General features: G+C 50.6%; 1 protein-coding gene across 3 annotated transcripts in view; it reads right to left on the bottom strand.

Annotated features, from left to right (window-relative positions):
* XPR1 (xenotropic and polytropic retrovirus receptor 1) overlaps positions 1–27,881 on the bottom strand; it is a 242,870-nt gene that overhangs the window by 13,693 nt on the left and 201,296 nt on the right. For all 3 annotated transcript variants that reach the window (XM_073356577.1, XM_073356578.1, XM_073356579.1), the window contains one exon: positions 7,828–7,994. In XM_073356577.1, coding sequence (XP_073212678.1) covers positions 7,828–7,994 — 167 coding nt within the window. The remainder of the gene's footprint in view (positions 1–7,827; positions 7,995–27,881) is intronic.

Below are 27,881 nucleotides of genomic sequence, written 5' to 3'. Positions count from 1 at the left end.
ACTGGGGTCGGAAGCCAAACGCTCGCAGAGTGCTCAGGAGATACCCGTAGTCTACCCTGTCGAAAGCCTTCTCCTGATCCAGGGACAGGAGGGTGAACGACAGACCATCCCTCGACCCGAGTTCCAAGAGATGCCGGGCCAGATACAGGTTGTCGAAGATGGTGTGGCCCAGGACGGTGTAGGTCTGGTCTGGGTGGACCACGTCCGCCTGCATGGACCCTAGCCGCAGCGAGATGGCTTTCGCTACAACATTGTAGTCCGTGCTGAGGAGCGAGACAATACGCCAATTTCGTAAATCGCAGAGGTCCCCCTTCTTCGGCAATAGGGTGAGAACAGCACGAAAGAGGGAGGACCCCGCTCTGCAAAGACTTGGCCCAGACGGTGACTAGGTCTGGGCGGAGGATGTCCCAGAACACGCGGTAGAACTCCACGGTCAGCCCGTCCATGCCTGGAGATTTATTGGTGGGCATGCGGTGGAGGGCTTCAGAGAACTCGGCCAGAGTGAGAGGCAGCTCTAGCCAGTCTCGGTCACCCGTGCAGACTGTCAGGAATTCGTCCCAGAGCACTCTGCAAGCGTTAGGATCGGTCAGGTCCGGGGAGAAAAGGCCTGCGTAGAAGGCCCTGGCCCTCCCGCACATCTCCACCGGATCCGTGAGAGGGGTGCCGTCCTCTGCTAGGAGGCAGGTGATGTGTTTCTTGGCCCCCCTCTTTTTCTCCAGGGTGTAGAAGAAGCGGGAGCCGTGATCCATCTCCCGAAGGAGGCGGATGCAGGATCGAACAAAGGCACCCTGGGCCTGATTGTCCTCGAGGGCCTGGAGCTCCTCCCGCTTCTTCCGGCACGCCCCGCAGAGGGATGGATCCTCGCGGCTGGCGGCCAGATGCCTCTCCAGCTCTAAGACCTCCCGTTCCAACTGCCCTATTGCCGCATCCCTCCGTTGGCTGGCGCCCCGGGTGTAATCATGGCAGAAGAGCCAGGCGCGCACCTTCCCCAGGTCCCACCACCGCCGTGTCAAGAGAAAGGCACGCTACTGCCCTCGCCAGGCCAGCCAGAACTCCCGGAAGGACGCCACGAAGCCCACTCCTCCAACAAGCTGTTGTTAAAATGCCAATAGGCCGGCCCAGGCCTCTCTGCGCAGAGAGAGGCTGTCACGGTGGCTAAATGATGATCGGAGAATGGGGCTGGCTGAATGCTGAAGAAGTGGGCCCGTGAAAAGTAGAAGTGTGATAAATAAATGCAGTCCAACCAGGAGTGGTGCGACCGATGGGCCTCCACCCGGACAAAGGTGAACATTGAGACGTCGTCCAGGTGGCGGTCGCGCCAGACGTCCACCAGGGAGTGATGGTCTACTATCTCCCGGAAGACGTCCGCTGCAGCCGGGCACTGCTCAGTCCCTGAGCGGTCCCGCTCCTCGAGGGCAGTATTAAAGTCCCCGCCCAGGACCAGGCACTAGCGAGGATCCAAGGTGCCGAGGAAGGCAGACGCCTGCTGAAAGAAACGCAGCCGCTCCGGGCCCAATGTCGGGGCATAGACGTTAACAAGGTTGACCACGAGCCCCTCCATACGGGCCCAGAGGTGCAGCAGGCAGCCCGGCACAGCCTCAGCAACCCCCAGCACCTCGGGCTGTAGGCCGGGGGAGAACAGGGTCGCCACTCCAGCTCTACGAACTGTGAGATGGCTAAAGTAGACCCTGTCCCCCCAGTCCAGCCGCCAGTTGTCTTCGGCAGCCAGATCCATATGGGTCTCCTACAGGAAAACCACTGAGTACCCCCCTCCCGAAGGAAGGAGAGCACCTGGCACCTGCGGAGACCCATCCTACAGCCCTGGGTGTTCAATGTTGCGATGGTGAGAGGTGCCATGAGGAGGGCTGGGTGGGGATCCTCGCCAGCAGGGATGCTTGCAGCTCCCAACGGACCGCGCAACAATCCGTGACCCGTAGGTGAGTAAGGAGTCACGGAAGTAGCGGACCCGCTGGTAGGCCACGGTGGCCTGCTTCCTGGTCCTTTTACCCTCCCCCATGAGGGCCCTTGAGGCCCGGAGGATTTGATGGAGTCCCCCCATCGCTGGAGAGCGAGCTGCACCTTGTTATGGGAGCCACGGACGTCCTCAAGGAACTCCCGCAGCTCCTCTTACAGTGTATGGGGGGCCGGGGTCACTAGACCCTGGCTATCCTTTGGAGGGACCCACGACACAGCCCTGACGTGGCGCCTGATGGGCTGGCGCCATGCGGCTTCCCTCAAACCCTGGCTCAAGTGGGGGTGGCGGAGGGAAGATAGAAGCCCCTGGTGAGTAGGGACAGGGAAAGACAGAGGCCGCTCCCTGGGGGCTATCCTCTGGGAGTGAGGAAATGACGGCCCCAGGGGCGGCAATGGCATCACGGGAGGTGGAGGGCATAGGGACAGGGTTGGCATCAGGGGCAGGGCAGGGATCCAATGTAGGAGCAGGGCAGGGGTCGGGAGCAGAATCAGGGAGAGGGGCAGAGGCAGGATCCTGGGCCCCAGTAGCCAGGCCGCTGGAAAATGGCCCCTCTCAGGCAAGCTCAGGGATCTGGAGGGAGGGAAGGGGGCCCTCCATGATGCCGGGCTGTGGCTCGATGGCCGGCGTAGTAGCCACGGCATTGAAAGGTGGACAGTCTTCAGTGGGGTCCCCGCCCAGGAAGGAGGTCGGTTGCCCCACGCCCACGAGGGACATCGCGTGGGGCTCGGGTCCCAGCCGCATGGCACTGGCCGTCATCTCGATAGGCTCGGCGGCCAACAGCAGGGTGCCACCCACGGCCAGGCAGATGGAGGAGCCCAGGGAACCCTCGGAGGTGGGAGCGGAAACAGCAGTTAGGGGGAGGGAGCATGGAGAAGGGGGGGGGCGGGGTGAGGTCGCTCAGATCGAGGCCCGCTGGTAGAGGGTCGTCCTCCCCCTGGGTGACCGTGGTCAGACCCAGGGCCTCGATCTCCTTGTAGATAGAAGGGAGCTCTCCTTCCACCACCCCGGAGTTCTCCCCACCAGTGCCTGAAGCGACGCTCGCCTCGGGGCTCACAGGGGCTCCATAGGGGCCTTGGAGGGGAGGGACTCCAATGGAGGCGTGGTACTGCTCTCCCGTGCTGCCAAGCCTTCCCCAGCCAGTACTGGTGGATGGAACGCATCTGCGGGCAAGGCAGAAGGCTCAGCATCGGTGCCCCCCTTTCTGGTCTTCTGGGGGGCTTCCGTATCGGTGGAAAGGAGCGGAGCTCGAGCCTTTCGCTTGCCCCGCTTCCCCTGGACTAGGGCCCAGCCCTCCATGGCATCATCTGGGGGCCGGCTAACAGGGGTTGGGTCGGGGGGCAGGGGCGATAACTCAGGGACTGTGGGAGGCTGCGGTGGGGCGGCATGAGGGAGGGAAGATTCCCCCTGGGGAGGGCACTCTCCCATGCTTGGCGGTATCCCTGCTGCACCCTCCTCTAGGGGCCCCGCCAGATTGCAGGCAGCAGAGGCAGGGCTCTCCCACTCGTCTGGGCGTGCTGGGGGAAGTACCCCTTGGGCCCGAGTGGGAGCACTGGTGGACTGAGAAGGAGGAGGGGTGGCGCCGGGCAGCCTGGGGCACCGGCAATGACAGGGCCGGCACCCTGCTGGGGCTTGGGAGTCCCGGTTGCCCCCCCTTGCCGGGCCAGGGGGCAGTCCCTCCAGACGTGCCCCATCGCCCAGCAGAGATAGCACCGGGCCTCCCCTGTGGAATAATGCACCCGGTAATGGGCCCCCTGGTAGGGGACCAGGAATGACCCCTCGAGCACCTCTGTCACGTGCCGCCGCCGGCTGTAGAAGCTGCACTTGCTGGCGGAACGAGAGGATGTGATGGAAGGCGGGGTCTTTGCAGCCCAACGGGAAAGGGCTGACAAAGGAGATGGGTTTCCCAAGGGTAGAGAGGGCGGGTAACAGGGCGGCATAGGGAAGAAAGGGAGGGACAGAGGTCAGGTCCGGGCGGACGCCCAAGTCCTCTAGCAGCTCCAGGGGGACAAACCCCCGCTGCCAGGCCCTTCTCCACCGCCTCCTGGGCGGCGGCCTCCGATGCTAAGAAGACGACGACCTTGCCATACATTTTGGAGGCTGCCACAATGGCCGTGGGCCCCACCACCCTCGCCAACGCCTGCACATAGGTCTCCACATGGGGTGACGTGGGCACCAGGAGGCAACGGACGTCGTGCTTCCTGGTCATGGTGGGAAAGGGGTCCCAGCCGCTATAGATGGTAGCGGAGGCGGTGGGTGGGAGAGATGGCGTAGCGGCAGGCGGGGGGGCTGCTGCCACCTGGGCGTATGCCCTGGGTGCCGGGGGAGGGGCACCCACAGAGCTGGTGGAGGGAACAGCAGGGAGGGACGCCATGGATAGTGGTGGGGCTGTGGCAGTGGGGGTGCCCCTGCCATGGAGGGCCTGGTCTTTTTAGCAGGGCCCTTCCCCTTCTTACCCTGGCCCTTCCTGCCGGCTGGGGGGGCTCCCCCCGAATCTGAGGGGGCCAGGGACGTGGCAGCAGTGGAGGTCACCCCGGTGCCCGCCGCTGCCAGCACCCCAGCGGGGGCGGTGGCAGGTGGTTTGGCAACGGCGGTTGAAGTAGAGGCTTGTGGGGGTAATGGAGGGTCAGGTGGGGGAGGGGCAGCTGGGGCTGCTGGAGGAGCCCCACCCACTGTGTCCCCCACCATAATGAGCAGGGAGGGAGGGAAAAACACCAGAGAGAGAGGAGGGGAAGGGGGAGACAGGTCGACCACTCCTCCCCGCTAAGCTGCAGGCAGGGGAGGAGGGCGTCAAAAGGGGTGGGCTGGACAGGGGGGCTATCAAGCGTTCGTGGGGGGCAGCCACTGACTCAGGATGGGAATCTGGCTCCTCTAGCTGCACTAGGGGAGGGGGATCATAACATTAGGGGGGTGCAGTGAGACGGGGCAAACTCAAACAGGGAAGAGCACAAGCACGTGGGAGGGGGCATGGGCACACTGAGTAAGGGGCCAATCAGGGCAGGGGAACCACGTGGGGAGAGGGGGAGAACCAGGCTGGAGGTAGGACAGGGAACCAAGGGGCTAGCAACAGAGGCTGGGGCGGGGCAAACAAACAAAAGCCGCAGAGGGAAAACGGCGAGGCAGGCAAACAAACTGAAGCTAGCAAGGTGCTGGGGTAAAGGGGGGGGGCAAAAGGCTGCAAGGGGCAAAATGGGGCAGGTAGCAAGGGACAAAGCTGAGGGCTTGCTGAAGGTGGTCAGTTTAAGGGGGTGGGGGCATGTGCGCTCACGTGCGCTTGCACAAAAGAGTCAGTATGGGCTGGCTGCTGCTTCAGGCCCAAAAAGGTGGAGAAATGGCACGGCCAGCCAAGCAAGCAGCAGAGTCCCAGAGGCAGGAGCTTGAGGCAGATGGTGAGTGTCCACTGGGGGTGGTGGAGGGGGCAGCGACGACAGTGGTGGTGGGGGATTGGGGGGACACACGGATGGACTTGGGGGGCAGGCTCCACGCCACACCCCATGTCCCCACAAACACACTCAAAACCCCCACCACAAGAGCACAGTTCAAAAATTACTCAGCCTTAAGGCCCCCTCCACAGTGGTCTGCAGAGTCCCTGTGCGCTCCCCCAGCAGCAGATAGCCTCTTTCCCTCCTCCTTCGGGGTCCAGCAGCTCCCAGGCAGCAAAGGCAGCAGCAGCTCCAGGCAGCAGCCCGGTGGCCAGGCAGGCAGATAGGACCCCTCACAGGTGTGATGATGGTTGTGTCTGCAGCAGCAACGGCTGGGGCCCCTCACTCCCCACTTCTGGGGAGCGGGCCAGCAGGCCCCCCCGCAAGGGGCTGCAGTTGGAGCAGTAGCAGCACCCGAGGGTGGGGGGGGGGTCCAGCAGCCGGCCAGCAACCAGGTAGCAGAGAAGGGGGATGGTTTCTGGCCCAGCCAGGGGAGCAGCTGGAGCAGCAACAGCAGTAGCAGCAGGGAGAGCCCAGGGCCTAGGAGCAGCAGCCCTCTCCCTCCTCCTCCCTCCAGGCCAGAGGGCTACAGGAGAGTGATCAAAGGCAGATATATTAGCCCCAGGTTAAGCAGGTCCCTTTTACCTGGGTAAGGGAACAGGGAAGGTTTCAGAACAATCAGGAACCTTCTGGAGACAATTAAGACTGACAGGCTGATTAGAACACCTGCAGCCAATCAAGAAGCTGCTAGAATCAATTAAGGCAGGCTAATCAGGGCACCTGGATTTAAAAAGGAGCTCACTTCAGTTTGTGGTGTGTGTGTGAGGAGCTGGGAGCAAGAGGCGCTAGGAGCTGAGAGTGAGAATGCATACTGTTGGAGGACTGAGGAGTACAAGCATCATCAGACACCAGGAGGAAGGTCCTATGGTGAGGATAAAGAAGGTGTTGGGAGGAGGCCATGGGGAAGAAGCCCAGGGAGTTGTAGCTGTTGCACAACTGTTCCAGGAGGCACTCTAAACAGCTGCATACCACAGGTCCCTGGGCTGGAACCCAGAGTAGAGGGCAGGCCCAGGTTTCCCCCAAAACCTCCCAACTCCTGGTCAGACACAGGAGGAGTTGACCTGGATTGTGGGTTCATGAAAATGGCCAAACTCAGGGCTGCTGTGAAGCTCCAAGGCGAGCAAATCCGCCAATAAGCACAAGATCCACCAAGGTAGAGGAGGAACTTTGTCACAAGACCTTTTATGTCTTCCTGCCTCTGCTTTTCAATAGTGGGAGGAAAGGGGGCAACCATCTACAAATAACTGAAGGGTGTAAACATTAACGAGAAAGGAATTACTTAGGATGGTATAACTGGGAATATAACAAGGATCAACAAGATGAAATTAAAAGGCAAGTTTAGGTCCTGATGGATACCGCTAAGCACAATTCTCCAGCTTCAGTGTGCTGGGCCCATGCACACCTGAGTGAAATACACATCTGCAACCACTGGGGGAGCAAACAGCTAAGCATATCTCTCTATCAGTGTTATAGAGGGCAGACAATTTATGAATTTACCCTGAATAAGCTTTATACTGAGTAAAACAGATTTGGGGTTTGGTTCCCATTTGGAACTGGGTGTCTGGGTGCTGGAGAGGTAACCTGCTGAGCTCTTTTTAGTTAAGCCTGCAGCTTTGGGGGCACAGACCAGACCCTGGGTCTGTGTTGCAGCAGGCTAGCATGTCTGGCTCAACAAGACAGGGTTCTGGAAGTCCCAAGCTGGCAGGGAAAACGGGCTCAGAGGTAATGTCAGCACATCAGGTGACAGTCCCAAGGGGGTCTCTGTGACTGAACCCATCACAATGGGTATTACTTTTTTGGTCTCTGTAGGGCACTGGCTTCCTCCGGGTCTGGGACTTGCATCCAGCTGCCCCCTTCCCCTAAGCCCCCATCCCGTTCCACCTCTTCCCGCCCCTGGCTCTGCCTCAGACTCCAACCACCACTACTTCTCCCAAGTCCCCACCCTGCCCCTTCCTGCCCATTTCCATCCTCTCCCCTAAGTGTGTTCCCCCCAGCACCTCCAGCATACTGCGAAACAGCTGACTGCGGCAGGTGGTAGGCACTGGGAGGAAGGGGAAGGAGTTGATCGGCAGGGTCGCTGGTGGGCGGGAGACACTGTGGAGGAAGGGGAAGGGAGAAGCTGGCTGCCAGTGGGTGCTAAGCATCCTTTAATTTTTTTCCTGTGATTTTTTCCAGAGTCAGCACCTATGGCTTTCAATAATCATAAAAAAGATGGGACTGTCTGTTTGGTAATGGACAGATTATACTGTCAGAACTTCTGACACACTGCATTTAAGACACTCCAGCAACCAATCAGAATGTGCCTTTAATCCCAAGTGTTTTGTTAAAACATTGGCAGACCCTCCCCAACATGACAAAAGGCTGTGTACTCACTTTCTGTGGGTAGACGATCTCTTCCCGAAGGAAGGTATTTTCACCAGCATTCTTGTCAAAGAGACCCCAGTCCATCTTCAGGTCCCAAATAAGAGTGTAGCAGGAGCTGATTAAATAGAAGACAATCCACAGGTAGAAGAACACTTGGGTGTCACTGTGGTTTTGAGCTGTAAGAGAGAAACAACAGCATGACTCTGCATAATTTTAAACATTTCTTATAGCAGCACCAAAACTGACTACCAAAACTCCACATGACTGATGGTAGTTCCCCTTTTAACCAAGCTCCCTGTCCCACCAGGCTAAATAAACTCTCTGAAAGCCTTATCAGAGGCATCTTTAAGTTACAGTTTGAATTCCTCCTCAAGCTCACTTCAATATCTTGTGCTTGATATGGAAATAATTGTTTAAATTTGCCTTGTTTGGGAAACTTGCTAGTTTGTAGGTATATTATTGTAAATAAGTTCTTTCACTCCAGCATAGGACTGACTATATTGATTCCTCAACCCTACTGTATTCTCTTATCTTTTATATTTGTCACACTCTTAATACTCTTCTAGGGAAGAAAATAAATGGTACTGTTTATTTTGTTTTTGAATTAGTACCTAAATTTGGCTCATAAAGAGTTCATAAAAATAAAACATGTTATTGGATTGTACAGCTGAGACTTTTGCACCATCTTGCTATCAGGTGTCATTTTGCACAGTGACTGCAACTGCTTATTCATTGATTCTTTACTAACAAACCCAATAAAAATGTTCCCAATACAAAAGTGACTCTACAATAATATAACGAACTGTGATGGTGCATTTTCCAGCTATGTGGCTTTAAAACAATAAAAATTCCTAGAGCTGCCTCCTGATCACAAAAATGGCAATAGTTCAATTTGTCTTCTTTCTTATTATTTTCATTTTCATTTTAATAGTTGTGATATTAACTATTGTGTATATATGTGAGGTGTAACAATACAATTACTAGGGGTGAAAATGAGAGGTATAGTGTAATAGTACATTCATTCCATTATACCTTTCAGACTTTTGGGACATGATGTGCAGGATATAAGTCAAATACACACTCATCCTCTTCACAACACCCCCCCCAACCTACCTACTAAAGCCTATCTGCAGTGGAGTCTAAAATTAATAGCACAAAAGTATATAAAAGTGATATTCTTCAGTCTTTTGCTTAGACTAGCTTTCTTGCTTTTGTGTAAAATAAGAAACATTTGTGAAGCATTTTTCATACTCCTAACAATTTTAAATTAATCTTCAGCCAACAAGGCTTTCCAGGAGACACCAAGGGGCAGGTTTGGTAACATCCCCTCCTCACCACTTCAGAAGGTATCACAGGCTCCACTACCTGGAGGCACGCAGAAAAAATTCCTCAACCTAGCAGATGAAGTGCCAAGGTGCAACTAATATTGGTGCGACTTACTGCCTTCCCCTCTCCATGCTTCCAAAGTCTGATTCACCCAGAGTAAGGCAAATGGGTGAGTCTATAGTGCAGATTTTGAATGTTACGAACTACAGCCCAGATCAACCTTTACATGGGAACAGTCCATATCAGAAGTGGCTGCAAGCTCCGCCTTAGAGTTTCCATTGCATTATTCCAGAATGAGACCATGACTTAAAGCAGTTGCTCCTCTGCCATGTACATTGGCCAAACCGGACAATCTCTACGCAAAAGAATAAATGGACACAAATCTGACATTAGGAATTATAATGTTCAAAAACCAGTAGAACACCACTTCAACCTCTCTGGTTACTCAATAACAGACTTAAAAGTGGCAATTCTTCAACAAAAAAACTTCAAAAACAGACTCCAACGTGAAACTACAGACCTGGAATTAATTTGCAAACTGGACACCATCAAATTAGGCCTGAATAAAGACTGGGAGTTGATGGGTCATTACAAAAACTAATTTCTCCATACTAATTTTCTCTTACTGTTACTCACACCTTCTTGTCAACTGCCTGAAATGGGCCACCCTCATTACTACTATAAAAATGATTTTTCCTCCCTTGGTATTCTACTATTAATTGAATTGTCTCATTAGATTGACCTCGCACTTGGTTAAGCTAGTCCAATCTTTTCATGTACTATGTGTATATATATACACAACTGCTACTGTATTTTCCACTCCATGCATCTGATGAAGTGGGTTCTAGCTCATGAAAGCTTATGCCCAAATAAATTTGCTTGTCTCTAAGGTGCCACAAGGACTCTTTTTTTTTTTTTTTTTTTTTTTTTTTTTAAAAGCAGTTGGTCCACCAAGATCTGTAGGGACCAGGGCCAAATATGCTGAGATTGTGCATTCAAACAGGTTCTCAGCTATGTTTAGTCCCCCCGCCCCAACTGGATACCAAGGGTCAGCCTACGCAAGGCTTCCCCACAGCTTTGGGGAGTAGAAAGTAGTAATGCTTTTGGGATTATTATTTATGCAGGTTTTTATTGTGACACCAATTTAACCATAAATTGCTTTATTAAATCCAAAGGCCAAATGGTATAATTGCTATAAACATGCCCAAAAACCTAAATAAGCTATTTACTACATCCATAACAAAACATTGATAAAAGAAAAGTAGTACTTGTGGCATCTGAGAGACTAAAAAGTTATTGGTTTCAGAGTAACAGCCGTGTTAGTCTGTATTCGCAAAAAGAAAAGGAGTACTTGTGGCACCTTAGAGACTAAACAATTTATTTGAGCATAAGCTTTCGTGAGCTACAGCTCACTTCATCGGATGCATCTTTTTTTTCTAAAAAAGTTATTAGAGCATAAGTCTCTCAGGTGCCACAAGTACTCCTTTTCTTTTTACAGATACAGACTAACACGGCTGCTACTCTGAAAACATTGGTAAGTATTAGATCAAAGTACTTACAAATGGGCTAAACTCAGGGATGCTTAGACCTATATTGGTCAGCTCCAACTTGGTCAGGCAGGTATCAGCAATGAACCCTTTACAAGTTTACTTTTTTATACCCTTTAACAAACAAGTGATGTCACTGCCAACTACTGACTCCAGCTAAAAACCAATTTGAGACAGTTCACCCTTATTTCTAGCCTTAATCCAGATAAGATTTATAACCTTCTTTCTCCCCAAAGACTTTCCTTTCTATCTCTTTCCCTCCTTTTCATTGACCAACAGTTCTTCTGTTGCACTTGGGTTCACGTAGGCCCTAATTTTTGAGATAACATTAGCATGTGGGTTGGGAAGGTCTATGTTAGCTCTTAAGACAGATTTGCTTTGTCTTGTTTAAAACCATCTGCAGTCACCCCTATCAGTCAGAGGCCTTCTTTTTAGAAACTTCCCCTTATTTCATTAGCTATTCTTTGAACCAGACATCCTCTCTACTTCATTCCTTCTGGCCTTATAACTCATTACTTTCAAGGCCTCTCTTTTACTTGCTAATTAGGGCCTTTCTTTACACTACATTTCTTTAACCAAACTAAAGCTAACTTTAATTCTCTAATTTTATATTTATTCTACAGATGCCATGGAGAAAACATTCTTCAGACAAGCCCTCTTTTCATATACAGAGCTTGAGCCATGCAGTGCACTTGCAGGATTACATTTGTAAGATGCAAGGAAGGGGAGACAATGCCACAGAGCTATTCTGTACTCCCAAACTGCCTTTGGAACCCTCTGATCATGGAGGGGGATGATCTGGCCTTAGATTTCTATTTCTCAGAAATAACATAGAATTGCACCAAGTCCGTGAAGCTAGAGCTGATGAAACTGCACCTAAGCAGACAGTTGCACAGCAAGGTGATGTCAAGTTTTAATGTTGCTTAAAGCTAAATTGCCTTAAGAAGAGTTACTGAGGTCAATTATTGAGAGAAAAGGAGTATAGGAGAGAATTCAATTAAAAACTCTTGGTGCATTAGCAATCAAGCTAAAAGGGATGTGCTAATTTCCAGTTACTCATCCTGGCTTCTGTTCCCTTTCTCTCCCCACCCCTAGGAGTATTCTTTTCAGTGGCACTATGGATCAATCTGCATACTTTCCCCTCCCCCATTTTCTTTCTATATCATTGATTGTGTAAGGTGTTTTGCTCCTGAAAATTTCATTACAAATACAAATCATTCCCCAGTATCAGACTTCAAACAAAAACAGTCTATTGTCCTCACTCTGCCTTTTGGTCTCTTCTCTTAATCATTTGTCCTCCTTTCCACTTCTATTTCTCTCTCTTCCCCATGATTCTGTTTGACACCCTCCTTCCGTCTCATGTGTCCTCATTGGTATTCAGGTGGTGTAACCGAGAGATTACTGCTCTAGGCAAGCAATTATATCTCAGTCTCCACTGGCTAGTCCTAGTGGCCCTCTTCAATGCTGCACGGAAGGTTGGAAAAAAATCAAGACATTGATATTCTGCCCAGAGATTCCATCTACTATATGCCTGCCACTTCGACAGAAATAATACATGCTGGGTATGTTTATAGTAATGTCAGGGTCTATTTAAACAAAAACAGTTTCACCCAGCGGTACTTCTTCACATAACGAAGTGCTGGAAACTGCCAGAAAGCTGTTAGGAAGACAGAGATTCAGGAAGAGACAGTGTCCTAGAACCTGCTCCCTCATCTCTCACTTCTCCTGATATTATGGAAAAGATGGATTCCATTACCTCCCTTGGACTGCAGACCCTTTTTGGCCTGATGAAGCCTTCCATCAGCCCAAGGTAGGAACACGTAAGAGACAACTCTCCACCTGCCATAACTCAAACACGGGACACAGACAATTTGGGAAAAGACTAAAAACAAGGGTCAAGAAGAAAATTCGTGCCACAAGCTTAAAACAAAGATCAGGAGTGATGGTCTTTTGGTGGAACACAGGTAGAATTTGGGTGCAATTTGGCTCCTATGGGGCACAAAAAGGCAGCTCCACTGACACATCGCCCCTAAGGTCCATTGGAGAGAAGTAGCAGAGCCTTCCCCCTGCCCCTTTTGCTGCAGATCTCAGGAACTCTGCAGGACAGGGGCATTTGAAGTTTCTGCGATGGAGTGGAGAAAAGGGCTCTCAGTCTCAAATGTAAAAGGGGGACAGTCTGCTTTTACCAATAGAGAGGCCCTGTATAGCATTTCTGCTAGAAATCAAAACTTCTGCTGCTTGTCACCTACAGAAATACTGAAACCACCTTCAAGAGAGCTCAAAGATGGGAAGTGAGACCTGGAGAAGCAAGTCAGGCAGCCTGGAGACCCTTTGACTTAGAAGCTCTGGAGGGCAACAACACAGAGAGCATCCCCTGACCACAATGAGTTGCTCAAATATGCATGCTTGAAGAGGTAAATGGCACAGGAAACAGTTTAGCATTTCAGCATATAAAGCTGTAAGAACATCGTTGTTAGGGGGCTTATTCCTTCACCCACTCACTTCCCTGGTCCTTCTCGCATGAACAGAGAGCAACAATACCCGAAGTCCAAAGGTGCAAACAATTCGATGTTTATTGGGGTGAGCTTCCAGCAAGCATGATTTCAGTTTCCTTCCTTAGTATCCTCCTTCCCAGCTCTGACACCACAGAGCCTTACACCTGTGTCCCTGTTCCCATTCCTGCCCTTAGCCAAACATGATTCCAATTTCCCCAGCCCCATTCCCTGTTCCCATTTCCCCTTTTAGCAAAACATGATTCCAATTTCCTTACCCCTATTCCCTGTTCCCATCTCCCACCCCCACCCCCCTCCACACCCACCAAAGCAAAAATCTAATCCCCCAGAGCCATCCCAAGGCTCAGTGTTCCCATCAATCGTGCCTGAAACGCTGTATTTCTATGGATCTTCCCATTAGCAAAACTGCAACTTCTGTAAAGCCAAGGGTTGCCCAATCTCTCAGTGCCATGTAGCAGCACTTGTGTTACCTGCCTCCTTTTGCTGTGGAAAGTTAAGGAAATGTGTGTTAAAAATACACACAGAAAATGAGAAACACAAATATCCTGAAATCTAAAAGCACCTCAAGGGACACAGGATATCTGACTAGCATTTTGAGAGAATAATAGAATATCTGCAAATTATAACTCATTCTAAACACAGACCAAAAAAAAGGGCCATTTTCCACTGCAGAGCCACACAGTTAATACCACAGTGAATGTAGTTAATATTGACTTTGCTTTAGTGAATGCTATTTGTTTACCCTCCTGAATTATCCTGCAGAATGTAAACACTATATTTTATTCAATGCCATCCATGGGTTACAGAAGAACTGGCTCGGAATACAATGGCCATGGATAAGCATTCCTCGTGCATTTGCCATTGCAGCTAGCTGTGGTTTCTGCTGATGGTGAAAACTGTGATAAAAGCAGCAAGAAGTCTGGGGTTATCAGAAAACCTTCTAAATCTAAGGTAAGCACTGCTGCATGGTACAAGACTGACTGCTGTAAGACTTCTGCCACCTGCTTGAATTAAAAGCCTTCAATCATCAAGAGGTGCCAAACTTGACCTGGTGTAAGTGTAAGGATAAGGCCTTTGTCTGTAGCCATATTGAAAGGCCTAAAGCCTAGGTCTTTGTCTGCAGCCAGGTTAAAAGAGCAGCAGCCATTAGCTGAGAAGCAGGAAGTCATATCCTCACATTTCATCTAAATTACATTAAAACAATGTAATATCAGGCTGTTAAGAAGGAGACCCCATCCTAATGGCACCAACTATCACCAGATAAAGAAACAGATCTTAAGGTGGTTAAAGAAAACTTAGTTTGATAGCATTCTGTCTGTCAAGAAATAATTTATCAATACTTGTGGTTGTGAAATCCTCATTTCTTTATTGTTTTGTTATTATGGTCCCCACTTCCCTATTGTTTGTCTGTATAATCTCTGTCCGGTTCTTTAATTTTTTTCTGTCTGTTACATAATTAATTTTGCTATGTGTAAATTAATTAAGGTGGTAGGGTAGGATTGGTTAGAGAATTTTGTTACAATGCCAGGATTGGTTAGTAAAATTTTTAGTATAATGATTGGTTAAAGTATAGCAAAGCCAGGCTCAAGTTTCACTATATATCAACTGGGGTCCAAAAGGATGTTCTTTGGGGGAACCAGCTCCAGGACACAGCCCCAAGAACAGAGTTGCCAAACCTCAACACTCTGACAATGACACCGTGCAGAAACTGGAGTCCCCCAGATGGACCTGATCCTGACTGGCCATCAAGAAAAGTTCATGTGTCTTACTGGGAGTGGCGAGCATTGTATGTGTAGCGTGTGCATTCTGGTTTTGGTGATTGTTAATAAATAGAGAATATTACTGTATAGGGCTCTTTCACTCCGAAAAGACCCTGTAAACCTACAAAAGATTAAGCCCTGAGTCCACAGGGAAAGTGTGTTTGCTCTGAGTCCACAGGGAGGTGTTTGCCCAGAGCCCACAGAGGAGTAAAGTTAGGTGTCTTTCGCTGGAGCCCTAGGAACTGGTAAAGGTGGGTGCCCTAGAGGGTGAGTAACAGATAATTTTTATGCAGGTAACAAAGGTAGATTATTAGGATTTCCACTGTAAATTTGAGCAGAACCAGAACTATAGTGTCACAATCCAAAATAAAAAGCTCATTTGCAATATACTAGGGACTGGATATACAAAACCCATCCTAAGTTAACTACTGACTAGTTAGCCACTGAATGGCATGCCTCCATTAAACCATCTATTCCATAATGCAATGGGGTGAATGTGACAAGCAGAAATGACTCATCTACTTGAGAACCACTGTCAGAATCACAGCTAATGCAACCCACAAGTGCATTTATGGTCAATCCTTAACTATCTGAGATCAGTTTTATGGATCTCATAACAAACAGGCATATTGGTGAGGAAATGGTAGGAAAGTACTAGCTCAGCACAAGGGGATACCTGTCTCTGTTCAGCACTGACCAATGGCAGTGCTTCCACACAAAAATGGACTTTGCTGCTTTTGCCCACAAACCAAACATTCCTATGTAGTTTATAGGCTGTACTCCTTTTTATCTCACTGGTATGCTCTGTAAAATACGAGCATTTTACATTGCAAACATCTTCTCTGTAAGATCCTGCAAATCTTTTTCTACAGTTCCAAGGCACAATTTATTACAATATAGCAAGATGCATTGCAATTTCCAGGAGACCATTCTTATTAGCTCTCTTGCAGGCTTGCTGTGTGATTCTGGGAAAGTCATTTAGCTTCTTTGTGCATCAGATTCTGTACAATGGGGATAATCCTAATTTATCTTTGTAAAGCATTGTTATGCTTGGATGAAAAGTACTATGTAAGTGTGGGTTATCTTTGGTGGGGTAGAACAAACATTTGTGTAGGTTATTTTAAGCCTTCACAATTATTTTGCAACTTATGTCTATAAAAGAGCATTTCTTCCAACTATGTTAATTACAGCGAAGAGAGAATAAGATGCTGCAATATCTGTCACATTTGATTTGATCTCTCTTCCAGTGACTTCTCAAGCACCTCTATGAAGTGTGATCTACTGGTGTTCAGCTTGTTCCTTGGGGAGGATGTATTTACCAGTCCATCCACTTTTCAGAATGATGATCAGGTCTTACTAATTAGAAGTAAACATTGTGGTGAACCAGCACCTCTACTGGGAATGCAAATTTAAGGTTTGTGGATAGATGCAATAATCAATTACACCACAGAGTTTCGGAAGAGCTTTGAAACCCCAAAATAAAGAATCCCACAGAAATAACACCACAACATCCAATTAACCAAATAAAAATTATTTAAATATAGGGTTGTATTTTTTCTTAGAGTGTTGCAGCACCTCGTAAAACTGCAGTTGTGTATTTGAAAGGAAAGCTACTTACTTGTGATATAGTAAACTGCTCTTCTTAAAGAGTTACATAAAAATCAGACCTTTCCAACCCTAATTGCCCATGAAATGAAAAATCAGCAGATCATCCTTTCTGCTCACATATTTTTCATTAATACTCTCACTTAGCTGGTCACCATTAACTGAAGACAATATTAAGCAATATAAACAGTATTATTCCGCTGCTCTTGAAATTACGGCTATTAAAATTCATCTGCCTTAAGAGGGCGAGCTTTAGGACCAACAAGAATCAATACGGACAGGAGGATACAGAGGTATCTTCTTCTCCATCATCTGGGTTCTGTCACTGTAAAGTGTCCTATTTGATCACGCTGACAGACCTATAAAATTTGGGAAAGTTTCTTTGTCCATATCCAAGCTGTGCTGTCATTCAGGATGCAGTGGCAGTTCCCGAGACACTACTTATGAATGTCTCTGGCAGAGGTTTTCTCTACCAAGTATATACTGCAGCCTCAGTCATCTCACTTTTTCCATTTGAACAGTATATGTTGTGGACAAGTGAAACCTGCAGGCTCCCTGAACAGATGTGAACACTTAGAAGATCCTGCTGTAGCCTGAACAAAATCCTGCTGCCTTGTTGCTCATCCTCTCCAGTTCTACTCTTAAGACTCTTTAGCACAACGTCACCAGAAATGGTGACCAAACCGGTAGAGACCTAGCAATTTGGTTTTCAGAAGTCATGCTAGCTAGTCTACAGTCCTAGTGACGACAGCATTGTCAAAGCTGTTGCTAGGTCAAAAGACATAACGTTTCCCTATGGCAATGTCTCAGATTCTCCACTAATGACATTGACACTGCTCTGAGTGAGAGGATCAGAAAGACTAGCTAATGAACACAACTCGTTACGTAAGCCCCCCTGAGCATGGGAGAACTGGGTTTCAGACAAAATCCATCCTTGCTCACAGCAATTATTGTGCGACACATTATGGATTTTGGCTCCAAATTACCCCTCCCTTCCGACCCAGGTGGAGTTGCAAGTATCCTGCATTACAATGAACCAGATGAAAGGAACAAGTACCAAAAAAGAAGTTAGTAAATCTTATCACAAAGTATATATTACTCCAAGAGGTCACTAACTTCTGCATCAGGCACTAGCGATAACATAAATCAATCTCTGATTTATCTGAGTACTAACAGTTCTAAATAGAAGGGAAGATACAAGACAGACAGATGGGAGGCCTTGGAAAACAGGATTACGGGGACAGCAAGTCAAGGAACAGGATCTCACAAGTGCAGTTGACTAGGTTTTTTTTTTATTAAAAATGGTCTAGGATGAAAATGTGATCTGAAGAGAATGTTTTCTAATTTTTATCCTTTTCTTAGTAATGGCATCCTTCCAGTTCTCCCAGCCCCCCAGCATATACACGAAATAATCCTCAGTTTGGAATATCAGTTATTGTGTAGGAGAACACCTTGCTTTCTTTAGAAACTGTTCTCTGTACAGATAATAAAGAAAATATCAAAGCCATTATACAAAACCATGGTATGCCCACACTTCGAATTCTGTGTGCAGTTCTGATAGCCGTATCTCAAAAAAGTTGTGCTAGAATTGGAAAAGCTACAGAGAAGGACAACTAAAATTATTAAGGGTATGGAACAGCTTCCATATGAGGAGAGATTAAAAAGACTGGAACTGTTCAACTTCAAAAAGAGATGACAAAGTGGGGGATCTAACAGAGGTCTATATAATGATTAACCGTGTGGAGAAAGTGCATAGGGAAGTGTTATTAACGTAAGAAAAAAAGGTGACTTACCTTCTTGTAACTGTTGTTCTTCGAGATGTGTTGTTCACGTCCATTCCACATTAGGTGTGCGCGCGTCGTGTGCACGAGCATCAGAAACTTTTTCCTTAGCGGCTCCCGTCGGGTAAGCCGTGCATATATACCCCTGCCGCCCGACCCCCTCCAGTTCCTGCTTGCTGGCGACTCCGACAGAGAGGTAGGAGGGTGGGTGGTGGAATGGACGTGAACAACACATCTCGAAGAACAACAGTTATGAGAAGGTAAGTAACAGTTTTTTCTTTGAGTGTTTGTTCATGTTCATTCCACATTAGGTGAATCACAAGCTTACCTCTGGAGGAGGGTAGGAGTCACGGAACAACTGATTGGAGGACCGCTCTGCCAACTGCTGCGTCCTCTCTGGCCTGCTGGTTGACCGCGTAGTAGGTCGTGAAGGTGTGCACAGAGGACCAAGTGGCTGCTCTGCAGATCTCCTGGATCGGGACCTGTGCCAGGAAAGCTGTGGAAGTCGCTTGTGCCCTGGTCGAGTGGGCCGTGACTGCCGGGGCCAGAACACCTGCGAGCTCATAGCACACCCGGATGCAGCTTGTAATCCAAGATCTGTTGCGCCAACACCAGGAGACCTTTCATCCTCTCAGCTACGGCCACGAACAGCTGTGCTGATTTACTAAAGGGTTTGGTGCACTCCAAATAGAACGCCAGAGCTCGACAGACATCCAGAGTGTGTAGGCTGCGGTGACTTGGGTCAGATGGGGTTTTGAAAAAAACACCTGAAGACAAATGTCCTGGCCTAAATGGAATTGCGAGACCACCTTAGGGAGGAACTTGGGGTGCGGTCGGAGCTGCATCTTATCCTTGTGAAACACTGTATACGGTGACTCAGAGGTGAGAGCCCTCAGCTCAGACACCCTTCTGGCTGAGGTAATGGCCACTAGAAATGCCACCTTCCAGGAAAGGTGGAGGAAGGAGCGGGTAGTGAGGGGCTCAAATGGTGGTCCCATGAGCTTAGAGAGGACCAAGTTAAGGTTCCAAGGATGAACTGGGGGGCATGAGTACGGAAACATCCTCTCCAATCCTTTAAGGACTGTCCCACCACTGTGTGGGAAAACACCGAGCCCCCCGAAAACCCTGGATGGAAGGTGAGATGGCTGTCAGGTGGACTGAGTGAGGACAGGGCCAGCTGCTGCTGCTTGAGGTGCAGGAGGTACTCGAGGATGGCTTGCACCGGGGCCTGGCGCGGCTGCACCTGTCGGGGCTCACACCAAGACGAGAACCTTTTCCACTTGGCCACATAGGTATCCCTGGTAGAGGGCTTCCTACTGCCAAGCAGGATCTGCTACACAGGAAGGGAGCACTGGCTCTCCAAGGCGTTCAGCCACAGAGCTTCCACACCGTCAAGTGTAGTGATTGCAGGTCGGGGTGGAGAAGCTGCCTGCCGTCCTGCGTGATGAGGTCCCGATGTAGGGGCAGGACTACCGGGGCTTCCACTGACAGCTCTAGGACCGTTGTGTACCAGTGCTGGCGGGGCCACGCCGGGGCGATGAGGACCACCGCCGCCCTATTCCTGCGTACCTTGAGCAGGACCTTATGTACCAAGGAGAGCTGGGGAAAAGCATACATCAAGCCCCCTCCCCACGGGATCACAAACGCATCTGTGACTGAGCCCGGGCTGTGGCCCTGGAACGAGCAGAACCGCGGGCACTGGGCGTTGGCCCTGGTGGCAAACAGGTCTACCTAGGGAAACCCCCACCTGCGGAAGAGCAAAAGCACAACGTCCGCTCTGAGCGTCCACTCGTGAGTGAGATATGACCTGCTGAGGTAGTCCGCCAGCTTGTTTCGCACCCCTGGGAGATACGACACCTTGAGGTGAATGGCGTGGGCTACACAGAAGTCCCAGAGGAGGAGAGCCTCGCGACAGAGGGGCGAGGAATGGGCCCACCCTGCTTATTTATATAAAACATGGCAGTAGTGTTGTCTGTCAGAACTGTCACACTGTGACCACTCAGAGTGGTGTGAAAGGTCTGGCAGGTGAGACGAACCGCCCTGAGCTCCTTCACGTTGATATGGAGCGACCGCTCTGCTCCGGACCACAAGCCCTCAGGTCCCCCAGGTGAGCCCCCCCATCCGTGGTCTGACGCATCCGTCACCAGCGTCAGGTCCGGTTGTGGGGCAGCAAAGGGGATGCCTTCGCAAACCACAGGCTGGGACTGCCACCACATCCCTTGGGGCTGTCACCACCAAGTCCAGGGGGTCCCTGCCTGGGCGGTACACCCGAGCAAATCACGCCTGCAGAGTCCTGAGTCTCAGTCTGGCATGTGTGACCATGTGCGTGCATACATGCATGCTGCCATGTGGCCCAGGAGCCGCAGGCAGCATGTGACTGTTGTCATTGGAAACTGGCACAGGGAGGCCACCGCTTGCTGGATAGCCCGGAACTGGGATACCGGAAGGCTTGCCCTGGCCTGCACCGCATCCAGGACAGCCCCTATGAATTTCACTTTCTGTGTGGGCACGAGAGTGGACTTGGGGACGTTGACCAGGAGCCCCAGCTCGCGGAACAATCTCAGGGCCACCTCCACTTGGCCCTGCACTTCCGCTTCGGATTGACCGGTCAGGAGCCAGTCATCGAGGTATGGGTAAACGTGGACCCTCTGCCTCCGTAAGAAGGCCACCACCACTGCCATGCATTTTGCGAACACCCTTGGGGCCGCAGCTAGACCAAACAGGAGAACCGCAAACTGGTCATGTTCTTGGCCCACGGTGAAGCGCAGGAACCACCGATGTGCTGGGTGGATGGCAATATGAAAGTACGCGTCCTTCATGTCGAGGGCTGTGTAGCAGCCTCCCAGATCCAGGGAAGGGATGATAGTGCCCAGAGAGACCATGCAGAACCGGGCCTTGACCAGGAACTTGTTGAGCCCGTGCAGGTCTAGGATGGGGCGAAGGCCCCCTTTGGCCTTGGGGATGAGGAAGTACCGGGAGTAGAAACCTTTCCCCCTTAGGCCATGCTGCACTGCCTCTACAACCCCCGCCTCCAGCAGCGAGCGAACCTCCTCCTCTAGGAGTTGCTCGTGAGAGGGGTCCCTGCAGAGGGACGGGGAAGGGGGGTGGGAGGGAAGAGAATTGCTGCAAGTACCCGTTCCGTGCGTAAGACCCAACAGTCCGACATAATGCTGGACCATGCACGGAAGAAACAGGCCAGGCAGTTCAGGAAACAAGTGGACGGATCCGGTGACTGGTCTGATACACTGTCCTCGAGCGCACCTTCAAAAGCCTGGCTTAGTGCCCAGCTGGGATTTGTGCTGACCGTGGTTTTAACCCAGCGCATTATTGTTGTTATTATTGTGCTGTTGCCTGTTATCCCTGCCTCGCCTACGGTAAGGTTCATGCCTATGATGAGGCTGGTACTGGCGCTGAGGGGGAGACTGCGGCTTAAAGGGCTTCCTCTGCGTCACCAGGGTGTGCATACCCAGTGACTTAAGTGTAGCCCTTGAGTCCTTGAGGCTATGCAGCCTTGCGTCCATCTGGTCCGAAAAGAGCGCTGACCCTTCAAAGGGAGGTCCTGAAGAAGGCCTGACTCCTGCAGCCACGCCGAGTGCCTCATGACCACCCCCGACGCGATTGTTCTGTCCGCCACGCCTGCTGAATCCAGGGAGGCCTGGAGAGAGGTCTTAGCTACTGCCTTGCCCTCGTCCACCAGGGCCGTAAACTCCTGTTGGGAATCTTGTGGGAGGTTGTCCTTAAACTTACCCACTGCTGCCCAGGAGTTAAAATTACGCCTGTTGAGGATGGCCTGTTGGTTAGCGATCCTCAACTGAAGGCCCCTTGACGAGTACACCTTTCTGCCAAAAAGGTCCAGGCGTTTTGACTCCTTGGCCTTAGGTGCCAGGGCCTGTTGTCCATGGCACTCCCTTTCACTCAACGCAGAGACCACCAGGGAGCACAGACTTGGGTGGCAGAACAGGACTTTGTAGCCCTTTGATGGGGCAAAGTACTTATGCTCCACACCTTTAGCCGTTGGAGCGCTGGAGGCCGGGGTCTGCCATATAGTCTTATAATTCGACTGGATGGTCTTAATGAGTGGGAGCGCTATTCTAGATGGACCTTTGGGGCTCAAAATGTCTACCATGGGGTCCTCCTGCTCAACCATCTCCTCGGTCTGTAACCCCAAGTTCTGGGCGACCCTACGCAATAGCTCCTGGTGGGCTCTGTAGTCTATGGGTGGAGGGCCGGACACCGCTGTTCCCGCCAGCACCTCATCCGGGGATGACGAGGAGGTTAGCAGCTGCTCAACCCCCTCTGGCTGGTCCTCCTGCTCCCCTTCTCCCATGGGAGGGGCCTCCGGCTCGGGCCAGGGCGGGAGACCTCAGGGCGGCACCAGACTCAGTGCTAGTCTCTCCGGTTTATCCTGGGGGGATGCTGGAGGCCTGGATACTGTAGCTTCCGGTGCCATCGGGCGTTGGTGCGGGGACCGGGACTGCTGTACTGAGTAGTTCGCCTTGGTGCTATTGATAGGCCCAAGGAGTCTAGAAGGGCCAATGACCTGGTGGCCCCCATTGGGGGTGCCACCCTGTCTGAGGGTCCTTGCTGTCCAGAGCACAGTGCGAGTAACTAACGGCCGGAGTTGGTGCTGGACTGCAGTGACGCTGATTGCAAAGGCCATGGCAGTGCTGACGATCTGTGCCGGCGGGTGGCTGACGAGTGGCTCCTAATGGAACGGGAGCGAAACCGGTACTGATATCCCCGGGACCGGCACCGGTGTTCTCAGGACCGGGATCGGCATCTGCGGGAGTCCTCCGGCGAGGGCCGTCTCAACTCCTCCCGGTGCCTGTCTCTAATCGGTGCCGGAGAGCGTTGTGCCTCTTCCGTGACTTCCTCGCACCAACCCACTCCCGGTACCGCGACTTCCTTCTGAGCTGTGGGTAACTGGGAGTTAGCAGATGTGGAGCTCGACCGGGACCAACTCCGGGGCAATGCCGGGACGGTGTCCTCGAACGGCACACCATTGCCGGCTTACCCCTCGACGGCACCCGTGGCATGGGTGCAGAAGGATTCTCCCTGTACGGGAGGGGGCTCGTTGCCGACAGCTCAGTGAGGTCCTTTGCCACCTCAAAGGTGCCAGGCCTGGAGGGCTGATCCATTAAGTCGTCGAGCCCATCGTCCGCACTGGGCTCACTTAGGCCTGGGCTCGGTGGGGCTTGTGGTGCTGAAGCCACCGGTGCCAGCGCCGGTGCAGCAGCCTTCCCGCTCTTATCGGTGCTCGGGGCCTTGGAAGGCGCCGGCCTCCTCTGCGGGGAACGTCCACGCCTTCCTTTGGGCTGCACCATGGGCCGCACCGGGGAGGACAAACGGTGCTGGGGCCTAGTCTGGCGCTTTGGGACTGGCAGCTTTCAGCGTTTAGCCGATGTCGGGTCTCCCGACGGCTCCGGGGCACTACGCACTGAGGAAGCCAGAGCCGGCATTGGGCGCTCCGGGCCCGGTGGCTGCAATGCGGCCTCCATCAACAACTGCTTTAAACAAAAGTCTCTTTCTTTCTCTGTTCTTGGCTTGAACACCTTGCAAATTTTACAACGCTCAATTTGATGTTCTTCCCCCAGGCAACACAGACATGAGCCGTGGGGGTCACTAACTGGCGTAAGCTTGCGGCATGTGGCGCAAGCCTTAAACCCGTGGGCCTGCGGCATGCCCCGCGGCCTGAGGTGGGTGCTGGAAACCTCCAAGCACCTAATCACTTAAGCGTCCGCAACAAAGGTATGCTAACTAACTGATAACAGCAATCTATGAGAAAGGCTAAGGGACTGCTCTCATCCAATAGAGAGGTTGTTCCAATGCCGTCACAGACAGTAGGAAGGAACTGGAGGGGGTCGGGCGGCAAGGGTATATATGCACTGTGCAGTGGTGCCACTCAGGGGCCCCGCCAGGAGCCGCTATGGGAAAAAGTTTGACGCTCATGTGTGCAACGCGCGCATACCTAATGTGGAATGGACGTGAACAAGCACTCGAAAACTACTATGGGTCACCCAATGAAATTAATAGGCAGTAGCTTTAAAACAAACAAAAGGAAGTACTACTTCAGACAACACACAGTCAACTTGTGGATGCCATGGGATGTTGTGAAAGAGAAAAGTATAACTGGGTTAAAAAAAAATTAAATAAGTTCATGAAGTCAAGATGGTCAGGGATGCAACACCTTGTTTAATCTTAGACAAGCTGAAACCGCATAACAAGGGATGGGTCACTCAGAATTGGCCTATACTGTTAATCTCCTCTGAAGCATCTGGCACTGGCCACTGTCAGAAGACAGGATACTGGCTTTGACGGACCACTGGTCTGATCCAGTATGGCTGATCTTATGAATGGCTCTCCTATTTCTCCCCCAACCTACTACCATCATATACTGCTATGCCTGGATAGGGCCTGAATTTAATACAACGCTATCCATCAGTTAATGTATTGAATTAGGCTTGCTAACCTCCTGTGAACTACAGAATGCAATTTGGGATACCTCAGAATCCATCGCATGCAGAAGCAGCCAAAGCAAGGACCTTCAGACATTCACAGAACTTCCTACAGTTTTAACTGGACTTTCTCTACTCTGTGTAGATTGTTTGTCTGTTCCAGCCCCTGAACCTTGTGGTCAGGTAGGTGAGCTCCCCAGCCTAATAGGGAGGCATCCATCATTAGAGTCAGCATTGGTGGCAGCTGTACAAATGGAATGCCTGCTCAGACACTGGATGAGCCTTTCCACCAGTCCAGGAACTGCAGAGAACTATGATAGCAGTTTGGTTAGTCTGTCCCTGTTCAAGGACTAGACAGAATTGAGCCACATCTGAAGACACCTCATGAACATCCGGGCACATGGGGTGACAAAGGTGCATGCTGCCATATGAGCTAGCAGCTGGAAGAAGTCCCTGGCCAATGTTTGGGGGCTGGCCTGTCCTGTCTCTGAGACTTGTGAGGGTGGTGAGTCTCTGTAGTGGGAGGAGCAACCTCACTAGAACTGCGGCAAGGTCGGTACTGATAAACTTTGGTCACTATACTGGGGTCAGTGTCAATTTTTGTAAGTTGAGCTGTAGGCCCAGCTGTGCAAATGTGCACATGATCATCTGGGTGGCTCGTTAGGCACCCTTGAATGAGGGAGCCCTGAGGAGGCAGTCATCTAAGTAGGTAACAATGCCCAACGTTCGTAGGTGTGCTGCTACGATGGAGAGAACCTTGGAAAATACCCTTGGTGCGGACGAGAGGCTAAATGGGAGCACTCTATACTGATAATGGTTCTGCCCAAAGGTAAACCATAGGAATCTCCTACGAGATGGTCATATCGAGATGAGGAAGTAGGCATCTTGTAGGTCGAGGGCCAAAAACCAATCTCCTTGCTCTAGAGCTGAAATAATGGCTACTAGCATGACCATCTTGAACTTTTGCATCTTCATGTATTTGTTTAATGCCCTTAGATCTAGAATGGGCCTCCAACCTCCCTTTGCCTGGGAGATCAGGAAATAATGGGATAAAACCCTTTGCCCTTGAGTTGCACCAGGACTGGTTCTGTGACCCCTAGGCATAACAGATGATCTATTTCCTGATGAAGTAGGTTTCCTGTGAGAAGGGTTCCTGAAGAGGGATGGGGAAGGAGGGTGGGAATGGGGCATGAACTGAATGGCATAACCCTTTGAAATACTCTCCAAGACCCATATGTCGGAGATCGTATTTTCCCAATTGCAGTGAAAGAAGACCAGGCAACTTCCGAAGGGGCGTGACAGGTGTGTAGAGGGCAGCTGATGTTGCAAGATACAATTGTTCAGGCCCTCGACCAACCTGCCAAAAGTGCTTAGATGAGGCGGTCTGAGAGGTTGTGGATTGGGGTGCTGACTGCTTCTGCGTTTGAACCCTCAGCCTCTTATGCTGCAGCTCATAATAGTGCTGAGACAGAGAGTACTAAGGAGGTTGTGACCTGTGCTGTGGCTGAGGGCTCTCTCTTCTCTTCTGTCCCGCAGCATAGATTCCCCAGGGAGTGTAATGTGGCCTGGGAATCCTTCAAGGTGTGGAGAGAAGAGTTTGTTTTCTCTGCAAAGAGCTTGGGCCCTTCAAACGGAAGATCTTCCACTGTCCCCTGCACTCTTTGGGCAACCTGAAAAGATGTAGCCAAGAAGCCCACCTCATTACCACTGCTGTAGAGACTGAATTGGCTGTTATATTGGCTGCACCTGTGCCATCTGTAGCGCTGGTTCTGGCTATTAACTGACCATCTCTGACAATGGCCTGAAACCACTCCTTTTGCATTTCTGGCAAATGTTCCAGAAACGCATGGAGTTTCCCATAATTAATAAAATCATATTTGACCACGACAGCTTGGTAGTTCATGACTCTAAACTGCAACATCAGTGACGAATACGCCTTCCTTCCCAAGAGATCTAGCTTCTTCCAGTCCTGACCGTATGAGGTTGATTTGGTGTGATGTTACTTGCTTTGTGCATTAACCGCATCCACTATGATGACGGAGTTGGGTTGCAGATGTTAAAACAGGAAGTCTACCTCTTTGGGAGGGATGTAGTATTTTTTGTTGGCTCTGTTGCAGATTGGTGCGATGGAGGCTGGTGTCTGCCAGATGACTTTGGCAGGATCTAGAATCGCCTCATTAATTGGGAGGGCAATTCTGGACAAGGAGGAGGTGTGCAAAATATCCACCAGCTTGTAATGTGTATCTGTCCCCTCCTGTAGGGGAATCTGCAGCTCACCCACCACCCTCTTTCTAAAAGCCTGCAAGTTCTTAAAATCATCAGCTAGTGACGGCAGGGGGTGGACATTACAGCCTCATCTGGTGGAGACAAGCAGAAGTTTGCTGAAGGGGTGGCCTCCCCTTCTAGTCCTCCTTCCTGTTCTGCAAAAGCTTCCTCCTCCCCTGGCTCAGGAGCTCCTGACAGCAAGGCTGTAGACCATTGGGTGGACTCTCTCTGAGACACAATGGATGGCCGTGACATGTAGGATGTGTATGTCGCCCAAGGATCCCAATACAGCCGTTGGGGTGGAGGGTGGGGGTAGAAGCTCAGACATAGGTGAGAGGTTTATCGCAGGAGTGCATGGGTGAGATTCTGTGGCCTGCATCGTGCAGGTGGTCAGACTAGATGATCATCTGTAGTAACTCAGATCCCACCCCATCTAACATCCCATCACAGACCATTGGGCCTATTTACCACGAATATTTAAAGATTAATTAATTGCCAAAATCATGTTATCCCATCATACCATCTCCTCCATAAACATATCGAGTTTAATAGGTCTTTTGCCCCCCCTGCTTTCCTTGGAAAGCTATTCCAGAACTTCACTCCTCTGATGGTTAGAAACCTTTGTCTAATTTCAAGTCTAAACTTCCCAATGGCCAGTTTATATCCATTTGTTCTTGTGTCCATATTGGTCCTGAGCTTAAATAATTCCTCTCCCTCTCCGGTGTTTATCCCTCTGATATATTTATAGAGAGCAATCATATCTCCCCTCCACCTTCTTTTGGTTAGGCTAAACAAGCCAAGCTCCTTGAGT

The sequence above is a fragment of the Lepidochelys kempii genome, chromosome 8 (genome assembly GCF_965140285.1).
Source record: "Lepidochelys kempii isolate rLepKem1 chromosome 8, rLepKem1.hap1, whole genome shotgun sequence".
Classification (NCBI taxonomy): Eukaryota; Metazoa; Chordata; order Testudines; family Cheloniidae; genus Lepidochelys; species Lepidochelys kempii.
The sequence above is the reverse complement of the archived record's forward strand: the minus strand, read 5'-3'. Positions and strand labels throughout refer to the sequence as shown.